Source organism: Erinaceus europaeus, chromosome 12 (genome assembly GCF_950295315.1).
Source record: "Erinaceus europaeus chromosome 12, mEriEur2.1, whole genome shotgun sequence".
Classification (NCBI taxonomy): Eukaryota; Metazoa; Chordata; class Mammalia; order Eulipotyphla; family Erinaceidae; genus Erinaceus; species Erinaceus europaeus.
Window position 1 is genome coordinate 77360202 of NC_080173.1, and position 12283 is coordinate 77372484.

General features: G+C 53.7%; 1 protein-coding gene and 1 long non-coding RNA gene across 5 annotated transcripts in view; both read left to right on the forward strand.

Annotated features, from left to right (window-relative positions):
• The first annotated feature begins 132 nt into the window (after positions 1–132).
• LOC107522364 (uncharacterized) lies at positions 133–651 on the forward strand. Its single transcript, XR_001601451.2, has 2 exons — positions 133–427; positions 568–651. It is a non-coding gene; the product is annotated as an uncharacterized LOC107522364 (long non-coding RNA).
• A 2800-nt stretch (positions 652–3451) lies between these two features.
• ANKRD13B (ankyrin repeat domain 13B) overlaps positions 3452–12283 on the forward strand; it is a 42147-nt gene continuing 33315 nt past the window's right edge. For 2 of the 4 annotated variants that reach the window (XR_009553147.1, XR_009553148.1), the window contains exon 1: positions 3479–4041. Coding sequence is in view for 2 of the 4 variants with exons in the window: in XM_007520440.2 (XP_007520502.2) it covers positions 3502–4041 (540 nt within the window). In the remaining 2 variants the exon portion in view is untranslated. Of the gene's footprint in view, positions 4042–12283 lie in introns of all 4 variants that reach the window. The other 2 variants (XM_007520440.2, XM_060204073.1) reach the window with 2 other exon arrangements.

Genomic DNA, 12283 nt, shown 5'->3' on the forward strand with positions numbered 1-12283 from the left:
GGCCCGGCCCACCGGGGGAGGGGCAGCCCGCGCCCCCGCCCCGCCGCCCGCGCCCCCGCCCCGCCGCCGGGCCCTGCCGGCCGCGCCTCCCGGAGAAAGGAAGCCGGGAGCCGGGAAGCCAGGGGGCGGGGGCGCTTAAAGGGGCCGCGCGCGGCTGCGGGCCGGGCCGTGTCGCATGCCCGCCGTCCTGGCTCCGCCCCGCGCTCCCTGGCCCCCAGGCCGGGTGAGTCACCCCCACGGTCCCACCGCTCTCACTCTGGTGCTGGGGGGTGGTCGGGGCGGGGGCCTAGAGGTAGTGCTTCCTGGGGCTCTGGGTAGGGGTTAAGAGGCTGGAGAGGCCCTTCTCGTCGAGGAGCTGCATCCGCTTCTCTCTGGTTGGGGTGATCTGTGTGTCCTGGCCCTCCACGTGCCCAGATCTGTTGTCCAGGTGAGTGTGTGTGTGGTCACGCCCTTGCTGACTGTGCACACCGCCAACAATATGGATGCCCTGGTGCCTGAGAGGTCATGCTTGTATCCCCCTACTTCCAAGCTAAAATAAGTCCGTTTCTCTTCCTGGCTTCTATCCAGGGTGAAGAATTCGGGCTCTGGGTGGTTTGTTAAGACCTCCCGAAGAGTGACCGCTGTGCCCGTGTTCAGTAATATCCAACTGCATCTGTCTCGTGTACACCCACAGTTGTTTCTGGGCCACCAGAGGGGTTTGTGATCAAGGCGTGTGCATACAGGAAACAGGAGCCTTGTCTGGTGACGGGCTTTCTTCCTGGACTTCACAGAAGGACCTGGGGGGCAGAGAACAGAGGCGCAGGCCGCACGTGGGTGCACCCCTGCACTGAGCATGCTCTCCCCATGCACGTGTCCCTTGCGTGCACCCAGCCCCCATCCTGCAGCAGCAAAAGGCAGAGCATTCTGTTGGGGAGGGGGCAAGAGAAGCTCATGATCAGGCCTGGGGTCCAGGGCAGTGTGCATATAATTAAAAGAGGGGAGCAGGGGGCAGGCAGCTCTCCCATTCAGTAACAAAGGAGAGGGGGACATCCTTAGGCAGGGGTGCAGGAGCTGTTCCCAGCGGTGCCAGAGCAGCAGTGACTTGTGGGTGGGCAGGCTGCTTCCCTGGGGGAGACAAGTAATGCACATGAGTCATACCACCCGAAATACATGCAAGGCTGCCTCCATCGTCTTTTGCTGCAGCCCAGATTGACAAGTTTGTTTAAAATTGTGGTCCGTGGGGGTTTATTTATAATCTCACTTTAAAAAAACAAATTCTTCCAGACTTCCCCTCCCCTACAGTAAGCTGCTCACCTGACAGGGGAGGGGGGTAAATGGTGGAGTGGTAAGTATATTGGGAAAGGAAGAGACCCCACTGCACCCGAGCAGTACCTGGCATAGAGCCTAGTATGCCTACGAGTGGTGGCCACCGGTTCATCCCCAATCAACACTCAGCTATGGAATTTCATTTACTAAATGTCGAGGCGGCTGCTGGCAGCCCTATCACTTGGCTGTCTTTGTTTCTCTGCTGTGTGGGCCTGTCTTGAGCACGTGGCAGCTGGAACGTGCAGGCCTGGGGGGACAGAGACCTGGGAAGAGCCACCAGACAGAGAGCTGGCTGCCCAGCGGCTAGGCACCCCAATCCAGCTTGAGCTCTCCTTTCTTAGAGCTCCAATGATTTGCAAGAGATTCAACCCGTTCCTCCCTTCCCCCAGCTCCATCTCCTGGTTGGTTTGAGGATTAACTGGAAGTGGCCCAGTTCTACTCACCAAACTTTGCTCCTAAAGCACCCCCCCACACACTTTAAACTCAAACTAGGGGCCTGGGGCTAGGGATAACAGCATCCAGGATTTCCCTCTGTCATCATCCCAGGAGACAGGTTGGTAAAACAACACCAGTCACACTCAAGGTTCTAAAAAGAATTTAATAAAGAAATATACAGGCGCTCTCCCACTCACTCCAAGCTGTCCCTCCCCTGCTCCAGCCCCCTTTACAACTCTGGCTGCAGTCATGACGCTCTGCTGACCCCTTGTGGTAGAGGTGGGCAGTGGTCCCTGACTACAGTCGATGCCAGCTGGCTCCTCCCAGGCTGGAGAAAGGGGTGAGGCAGTCCACTCCATCCTTTCCTGCCTGGGCCTGGCACTGCAGGGTGTGGAGGAGGAAGAAGAAGAGAAGACCACACAAAGAAACCTGAGGGAGGTGGGGAGAGTTTGCAAGCTTTTGCTAACACCTCCTACACAAATACTTGAGTTGTTCTGAGTAGGGTTGCTGCATCTTATTCTAAGGTCTCTCTGGTCCTGCTACCTGTCTCAACCTGGTTGGGGAAGGGACACACAGCTTGCATGGCAGTTACTATCTGTAGGTCACTCCAGGAGGGGTAAGTTCCAGTATCTTGTTTTAGGTCTGAGAAGCCAGAAAATTAAGCAATTTGCTTATGGTCAGACATCTAACATTCTGGTCCCTTCACCCTCCAGAGATTGAACCAAGCTTCTAGTTCTTCTACTCCTTGCACAGGAGGCTAGAGGTCAATTCATTTTTTTTTAATCTTTTAATTTATTTATTGGATAGCAGCAGCCAGAAATCAAAAGGGAAGGGGGTGATAGGAAGGGAGAGAGAGAGAGATACCTGCAGCCCTGCTTCACCACTCGCAAATCCTCCCCCTTGCAGGTGGGGGACGGGGGCTCCAACCCGGTTCCTTACGTAGGTAACGTGCGCTCAACCAGGGGCGCCACCACCTGGCCCCTCAATTTCACTTTTATCACAACCTCTGCGGGACCCTTCTAGAAAGACCTCTTTGCCCTGAGGCTACTCAGAAATCAGTCTCTGGACTCAGTCACTTCCTCTCCAGTGTGTGGAGGGAGTGTGGCCACCTGCTGCTTTCTTTTTCTACTCTGGTCCTCAATGAGTACAGTGAATGGGGCAAAGGGGTGGTGATGGGGGGGTTGTCCTCCCAGCCTTAGTGGGGTATGCTTCTTCTTTAATTTCAATTGTGTCAAATGGAGTTCAACTTTACAAGAGGGTAAAGAAGGCTCCTACATAGCATTCTAGCTGCCAGCCCCCATTATGCTCCAAACACCCTTGGTATTAGCACCCCACATCTTTCTCAGGCGCCACCCCCTACCATCCACTTCTCTAGAAATCTGGAACCCTTCTCAGGTTCCATTAGGATCCTGAACGCAATACTGAAGGCCACACCACCCCATACCCATTACTGTTTGCACAAGGCCTGTAGTCCTCTCTCTTCCCCTCACAAGGCAAAATGTCATCTGGTGTCAGAACACTGTCACCTTTGCTGCCAGACCTGACTTGCTCCTCACGCTTTCACAGAAGGTGTGGGTGTGGGTGTGGGTGGGGGCAGGGGAGGACCCACTCAGGCCACCCACCACCCCCGCTTCCACCTGGCGGACTACAAGCCCCATGATGCCGCAGGGCCAAGCTCGAGCCGGCTCTGCCCCGAGCACCCGCGCCCCCTCCCCCGCACCCCCGCACCCCTCGCTGGCCGCTTGGACTGTGGGCCGGGCTATGCGGCCGCGGGGAGCAGGGGCTGCCGGCGCGCGTCCCTGCCGCGGCGGCGGCGTCCCCGGGGCCCGCACCCCGTGTGCGCCCGCTCCCTCTGCCGAGCGGCGTCTTTGTGTGCGGGGGTGTGGGAGGTGCCGCGCGAGTCCGCGCCGCGCCGCGCCGAGCCGCCGAGAGCCCGCTCCCTCCCCGGGAGGGTGGGGGCCTCTCCGCGCCGCCCGCCGCCGACGCCTCGCGAGGACGCCCGCGGCCCGCGCCGCCCGCACCACGCCGGGCGCGCCACCCCCGCCCGCCGGCGCCGCTCGCACATGCCCGAGCCGCAGCCCCGCGAGCAGGCAGCGCCGGCCCCCAGCCCCGCGGCCCCGGGCCCCGGCTCCGGCGCCGTCCCTCCTCCCGGGCCGGGCGCCGCGGCCCCGGCATGAGGAGCGGGCGATGATCCCCGCCAACGCCTCCGCCAGGAAGGGGCCCGAGGGCAAGTACCCGCTGCACTACCTCGTGTGGCACAACCGCCACCGCGAGCTGGAGAAGGAGGTCCGCGCCGGCCAGGTAGGAGCGCCGGCCGTCGGGGCGCCGCGGGGACACCGCGCTCGGCCGCCCGGCGTGGGGAGGGGGCGCGGCGCGGGCCGGCCCGCCTTCATGGCGAGTTAGCAGCGCTTCTTTGTTCGCCGTGGCGGCTTTTGTGTTTTTGGAGCGGGAGAGGGTGATGGGGGGACCCCCGCACGTGCTCCGGACCCTTCCAGGTTGGGGCTGGAGACTCTGCGCCCCCCTCCCCCCGGCCCCTTCGCGGGGCCGTCGGGTGCGGGAGGGGCTGTCTGTGCCCCATGTGCTGGGAGAGCCCGCCCCGCTCAGCACGGCGGCGGCACCCCCGGCTGGGCGTGTGGAGGTGGGCAAGGCCTGGAGCGGGTCACAGAATGGACTGAGACACTCCCAGGGCACCCCAGCCCCACCCTGTGTCCACTGCCCTCGTGGCGAGCGCTGACTCGGTGTGCACAGTCTGGGCAGAGTTCCCGGATCCCTTAGACCCCAACACTGGCCAGGGAATGCGGGGTGGAGAGCGAGCCACCCTTTTAGGGAAGGGCCCTATCCAGTGCTGAAAGGCTCTCGCCTGGGGGGGGGGGGCTGGGGCCTGACTTGTGGGTGCTAGGGAAGCAGGGACCAATAAGACCAGGTGGGGCAGCCAAGTTGGGCTGGACTGTGGCCTCCGAGAGGACAGGCTAATGGGTGGGGTCTTCTGGTCCTTCAGGACTAAGGCAGGTACAGTCCCGACTCTGCCCGCTCCTGGTGTTGACTGCTTGCTTACTCTCCAGGTAGGAAGGCAGGAATCAAAGCTGGGTCCAGTCTACCCTGATATGCCCTAATTTGAGGCCTCCAGTCATTAACCTGGGGTGAAAGCCTGGAATCATGGGTGGGAGTGGCCCTCTTTGGGAATATGTCCTTTGAGGGCCACTTCTTGAGTCATGGGAAGCCCCCAAGGGAATTGTGAGGTGGGAAGGAGGAGACATCACCAGTCTCTGAAGGCCGCCACTGAGCCCTCTGGCTAGCACTGTACCCAGCTCTGCACAACAGTCCCAGAAAATATTGGGGTAACCTGAACCTCCAAACTCCATGTTGGTGTGGTGTGCACTCCTTTCTGTCTCTGTTTACACCAGGTTGTTCCAAGTTGCTTTTCTGAACAAATGGTTTGCAGCTTTAGAGGGCTGGCCCAGGAAGCCGGCTCAGAGTGGTGCTAGCTCCCAGGGTATAAAGAGGAAGGGGCCAAGCATAAAGTTACTGCTCTCAAGGGAACCCCTTTCTGGTCATTGTGAACAGGGAAGCACAGTGTGATGTGCAGGGAGCTAAGGTACAGATAGTCCGGTCTCTTCTGGCTGTTGTTTCCTTCTTTCAGCTCTGGGAAGCAAAAGACAAGCCCCTGGCTGAGGTTACAATTGGAGGGATTTAAGTCTGCTCTGAGAGGGACTTCCCAAAGGGATGGTGGTGGGCTGTTAGGTAAAAAGCTAGCAGTAGATCTCCTGAATACTTCAGTCCCAAGATGGGCCTGAGGGATCTTTTTTGTGCAGAGACTGGAGAGGGGAAAATGCCCTAGAATGAAAGACCCTTTCACCCTGTCTCTTCCTTAGTCCTCAGGTCAGCAGCCATCTTGCTGGGTGAGGCTGGTATGGGGAGCATAGGAACCTGTTGCAAAAGGGCTGGTTTAGGATTACTGAATGTGCTCCTCTTCCCCTGGTTCATGCTGCCATAGAGACCAGGCTCCAGGTTCACCCTCTCACCACCTCCCCAGTCCCTTCCCAGGTGAATTACCCTCTCCTTAAAATGGACACCATTCAGGCCAGGGGGAATAAAGGGCACTGACTAAGGTTAACCCTTGTCCACCTGCCATGGAGCAGGACCTGTCCCTTTCTGTCACTGGCGGGAATCTGGGGGGGGGGGGCAATAAGGTCAATACCAACCATTCTGGGCAGAAGAGACCCTTGGCTGTATTCAGCTCCAGGACTGATTTGGAGTGACACTCGGTCCAGAGTGACCCCCAAAGTCCTCACTGCATCAAGTTGTCCCCCCTTCCTCATGCCCAGTCTAGCTGTTTGCTGCAGAGGTTGGGTTTTGTGGATAGCTGGCTGACAGATCCCCCATGCACCCCAGGCATCCCAGTTCTGGGAGTAGAGGTGTTCCTGATCTCCAGTCCTTTGGCTGGCATCAACTGTCACAGAAAATGGCCAGGTTTTCCTCAAGTACACAGTGGCTGGGTTTCCCTGGCCTTTACTTGGCATGGCCGTCTCCTCTACACTCCAAGAAAGCCCCACAGAGGTCGTCCCGTGGGCAGGCTAGGCGGTGCCAGTTGCCCGATGAGGGGGCTGGCACATCAGGCTTCATGTGGGCTCACAGCAGCAGCCAGCAGCTCTCGCGTGTGTGTTCTCTCTCTCTCTCTGGAAGCCAGGTATGGTAGAAAGCTACAGGAGGTGCTTAGTGGGCCCTTTGGGGTGAAGGGAAGGCTCTTCAGTCACCCCCACACTGGCATCCTGCAGTTTGATGGTTTGCCAGGTGTCCTGGCAGACACTTGCTCTGCCAGGTTGGGAGGGGCTTATGGGCCAGTGGATGTGCCAGTTCCCCCTTGGCCAGCATATCCTAAGGTGAACACAGTCAGCTGGGCCTGGCTCTGCCCCTGGCATCACGGTGTCTGGCATTCCCAGAGGTGTGGGGTGGGAGGCTGTCCTCCAGAAAAATTTTCTTTCTTCCTGGGACTGCCTACCCCCATATTCCTCCCCCCTACTTTCCCCTGTTCACCCTTCTGATCCACAGGCAGGTGAGACGGGGTTGTAGGGTTGCCACGTGCTCAGACTGAGGCTGCCCCACCCAGGGTTCCAGTCATATCTAGGATTTCCCAGAGCACCTATGACACACACCCTGGGACAGTCTCGTGTATGCTGTTGCCACAGCTGTTGAGTTGGGAGGGTTAGAAGAAGCCACAAATCCCAAAAGCCAAAAATCAGTGTGCTTTGGGATGAGGGGGAGGGTCAGTTTATAGTATATAGGGTCAGGATGGAGGGTCAGACGTCAGATATTGGCTTTGCCTGTCTGCCAGGCCCAGCACCCCTGAGAGCTGAGGCATACCTGCCCCAGACCCCACCTGCCCAAGTTCTGTTTGAGTGTGAGGGCTGAGAGGCAGTGACCGCACCAGACTCTATCACAGAGCCAGAGCAGGGAAAGGAGAGCTGGTTCCGACCCCTTCCCCCTACCCAACACCTATGTTTAATCTATAGGTTCCTTGTGGCCGTGTAAGGTTTTACTTGCCAGAGGATCTGCCTGTGCTAACCAAATTTGGAAATGACCCTCCTCGGGCCTTTTGGGTGGGAGGCACGTGCCAGTAACCACATGTCAGCAGGGACATGTGTGCTCCCTATGAGTAGATGCCAGCATAGCTGGAGGGCAGCTGACCACACAAGGCTTGTGCACACATGTACACAGGGACCATGAGTGTGGAGGTAGAGGTGGTGAGTGTGTCTTCATGACACCCACACACGTGTGAGCACAGGTGTGCAGGGAGCCCCACATCCTAAGCTCCAAAGACCCCAGTTTTGACTCTTGCTGCAGCCTGTTGAGATCAGGAGTTTCTGGTTCTCTTTGGGGAGAGGGCTGGGTGTTGGGTTTCATTCAAAACCTTTTCATTCCAGTGATTAAACAGAGACTGGCCTTTGCAGAGGAAACAAATGGATTTTCCTGCCTGGATCCAGGGCAGGATGCCACTTCCACCACATTTTGGACAACTATGTGTGTGTAAAGCTTCTTTGGGGCTTACTCAGTTGCATGTAGGGTTCACACTGTTGGGAGAGCGCCTGAGCAGTGGGGTAAGGAGGCCACCCTGCCCAGCAGGCAGTGCCAGCCTGGAGCTGAGGCACCTGAGGGGGCAGGCAGCAGGAGCCCTGGGGCCAGGCAGGGTGCCCAGCCAGCTCCTGGGGCCTTGTTAGCGGCACCAGCAGTATCTGGGACAGGCTGGTGGGAGACATGGCTCTGCTTGCAGCTCCACGGGAAGGTCCTCTTACACGCCCAGCCACCTTGGGGGCTGTGAGTGCTCCCTCACTCTCAATCCAGGACTCAGGACCCTACCCTGGTTGAAAGCTCAAGAGACAGGCCTAGCCCAACTCACGAAAGGCAGTCCCCTTCTTACTGGGGAGTCGTGTGTGTTCATGTGTGCATGCAAGTGGGGGAGGGGGTGCTTACATCTCAGAGTGCTGAGGTCCACAGGGACTGGGTACACTTTTTTTTTTTTTTTTTGTCAACACCAGAGCTTCACTGCTCTGGGTGGTGATAGGAAGAGAGACAGAGGGAGAGAGAGGAAGACATCACGGAACTGAAGCTTCCCCCAGTGCCGTATCTGGGCTGGAACCCAAGTGGGATTGAGCAGATGAACTATTCAGCTGAGCTATCTTGTTAGCCCCACCTCTTTTATTATTTATTATTTTATTTTTGGCATCTGGTATATTTGAAAAATGAAGAAATGTCAGTACAAGCGGCCAGGCGGTGGCACACCTGGTTAAGTTCACACATTACCATGCTCAAGGACCTGGGTTTGAGTCTGTGCTCCCTGTGTACAGGGTAGAAGTGAGTACAGCAGGTGTCACTTTGTCTCTCTACCTTTATTTCTCTCTGTTCTATCAAATAAAAAAGAAAAGAAAAAAGTCACCAGAAATAGTTGATTTGGGAGTCGGATGGTAGCGCAGTGGGTTAAGCGTAGGTGGCGCAGACCGCAAGGACGGCACAAGGATCCCGGTTCGAGCCCCCGGCTCCCCACCTGCAGGGGAGTCACTTCACAGTCTGTCTTTCTCTCCCCCTCTTCTCTCCATTTCTCTCTGTCCTATCTAACAACGACATCAACAACAACAATAATAATAACTACAACAACAATGAAAAATAACAAGGGCAACAAAAGGGAAAATAAAAAAAAAAGGAAATAGTTGATTTGTCCTGCAGGCACAAAGCCCCACTGATAACTCTCATGACAATAAAAAAAATGCCAGTACAGGGTTATGAATAATTATTGTAAACTCTCCTTTCTTCTTCTCTTTTTTTTTTTTTTAATTTTATTTATAAAAAGGAAATACTGACAAAAACCATAGGATAAGAGGGATACGAAGAACTATACACCACCAAGCTAGAGGATCTGGAAGGATAAGAGGGATACAACTCCACACAATTCCTACCACCAGAACTTTGTATCTCATCTCCTCCCCTGATAGCTTTCCTATTCTTCATCCCTCTGGGAGCATGGACCCAGGGTCATTATGGGATGCTGAAGGTGGAAGGTCTGGCTTCTGTAATTGCTTCCCCGCTGAAGATGGATGTTGGCAAGTTAATCCATACTCCCAGTCTGCCTCTCTCTTTCCCTAGTGGGGCGGGGTTCTGGGGAAGCAGGGCTCCAGGACACTTTGGTGGGGTTGTCTGCCCAGGGAAGTCCATGTTAGCATCTGGAACCTGGTGGCTGAAAAAAGAGTTAACATACAGAGCCAAAAAAATTGTTGACTGGGAGTCTGGCGGTAGCGCAGCGGGTTAAGCACAGGTGGCTCAAAGCACAAGCACTGGCGTAAGGATCCCGGTTTGAGCCCCCGGCTCCCCACCTGCAGGGGAGTCGCTTCACAGGCAGTGAAGCAGGTCTACAGGTATCTATCTTTCTCTCTCCCTCTCTGTCTTCCCTTTATCTCTCTATTTCTCTCTGTCCTATCCAACAATGATGACATCAATAACAAAAATAATAACTACAACAATAAAAAAAACCAAGGACAACAAAAGGGAAAGTAAATAAATATTAAAAAATTAAAAAAAACAAATATTTTTAAAAAATTGTTGACTAATCATGAACATAAAGGCTGGAAAAGTTCAAATGAGGAACAGGGGGTCTCTGTTTTGTAGATAGTTATTAGGCTTATTTTAGTTCTATTCCAAAGAGCCCATGGCTATACTAGATTTTTTCCCCCCTTGAGCCTGACATCTGATATGCAGGTGGATCCAGGTTATTGTCTGGGGGAGATGATATCATGGCTGGAAAAAGGACCAGAAAGCTGGATCAGGGAAGAGAATAGCTCCCAAATATGGGAAGGGTGTATAAATATTGTTGAGTGTAAGCCCCATTAATTGATCTGATCTGGGGCCCATATTCAGCTTAAAAGCCTTTGTGACCTCTGCATCCCTGTAGGTCTGAGCTCACATTCTGTGGTCATGAGTAGGAACATTCCAAGCTGCCCCAATTTCAGGACCCATCTTCCTCTCTTCTTTTCTTTCTTCTTTTTTTTTTTTTGCTTCCAGGGTTATCGCTGAGACTCAGTACATGCACTATGAAGCCACTGCTCCTGGAGGCTATTGTTGTTATTGCTGTTGTTGGACAGGACAGAGAAAAATCAGGAGAGAAGGGAAGACAGAGAGGGGGAGAGAGACACCTGCAGACCTGCCTCACTGCTCGTGAAGTGACCCCCCTGCAGGTGGGAATCAGGGGGCTCTAACCAGGATCCTTACACCGGTCCTTGTGCCCGGACCTCCTTTCTTCCTTTCTAATTGCCACCAGGGTTATCAGTGGGGCTCCATGCTGCACAACAAATGCACTGTTGTTTTCGCCGGGCTGGCTTCACGGGCGGGTAACAGACGACCCGGGACTCATGGCTGGGTTGTACGCAATATCTCTTTATTCATGCAGGATGCAGCGCAATCTATACCAAGCTAAGCTAAACTAAACTCTACACTACAAACAATCTTGTCCTTATAAATATACTAGCCCAGTAGGGTGGGAATAGGATGCGACGCAGAGAGGGTGGAGAGAAAAGTGACTGGTGAAAATCAGGGTATGACAAGGAGAGGGGGCGGAGCAGGCAAGAATTCTACCACTAAACCACCAATGCCCTGGAGGGAAGGTGGTGCTTGTTAACAGAGGCTACGTAAATAGCATGAAGTGGTTATGTAAATAGAATAGTGTTAAGCAGGGGGGATTAAACTAATGAAACAGAAGGGGTTTTTAGAAGCATACCAACAATTCCCCCTTTCTTTTTAACTAATGGCCATAGTATCAGGATTGTGGGGTGAACTGAAACCTATATGGTACAGGCGTTTTCAAAAAAACTGCCATAAGACATGGAAAACAAAATAGGCGAGCAGCAATAACCAGTGTGATGCCAAGGGGAACGTTTCTTGCCTCAAAGGGCAAGGCCTAGCAGGCGAAAGGGCATTTCTTGCCTCTGGGAGCGCTTCATGCCTCTGGGGGCATCTCTTGCCTCAAAGGGCGTTTCCTGCCTCTATGGGCATAACCTAATAAGGAGGGAGAGTTTTCTGCCTCTGGGGAAGAGCCTGCAGGCGAGGGGACACGGTCTATAGAGTCTCAAGGCAATAGGCTGAAGTTAGTCTTTGAGAAACACAGCAGTGTGTACCAGTAAGTCCAAAGGAGGTGTCAGTCCAAAGTAGCTGACCACAGAAGAAAATGCCAAGGGATGAAACACCGCATGTCTGTCTCAATGGGGAATGTCGGCCACCAGAATTCTGCTTTTCTGTAGAGAGTCATCTTTGGAGTCTGTGAATCTGTTTCTTCAGGTTGTGCCAGGTCACATCATTGGTTTCCGGGGGTGTGTTGTAGTCATTCCATCTTGTGGGCGATGTCAGAGAACAGGGGTCCAAATGGAATTCCGGGAATTCCATTTGAGTAGATGTTTTTTCATGTGAAGACTTGACAGCTGAAATTCACTTACTTGTCAAACAAAACTTGTAGCAGATTAGAAGTTTACTATAATTGATAACTCCATTATAATTGGAAGTCCTTTCTAGTATGATTTTAAGATTGTTTAAACAGTTTAAACTCAATAAAATGTGGAAAGGTAAACAGAAGAACCACGGTAGAAGCCTCAGGCATGAGAATAATTAACATAATCATTCCACTATCTGCCCCACCCATAACTCATACCATTTCAGGATTAAACGTTTCAGATTTATGCCAAGACGTAAAAAAGAAATCAAAGGAGGGAAAAAACAATTTTTTGGATTGTTTCTGGATGTCTCTAGAAATCATGGCTGCGTCCAGCATTTTTTTTTTTTAAGTCAATGTCAAACAAAAATTCAGTTATTCAAATCACTCTCTTACGAAACAGATCTCACCATGTAGCATCAAGAGTCCCCGGAGGGTGTCCTAGTCCAAAAAGCTCTTCAAAATTCCATTTAGGGTGCTTCTGACTGTTCCTGCTGTATAGTTTCAGGCATCTACTTTTTTTTCCTTAGTTTTTTTTTTAAATATTTTATTTTTATTTATTTATTCCCTTTTGTTGCC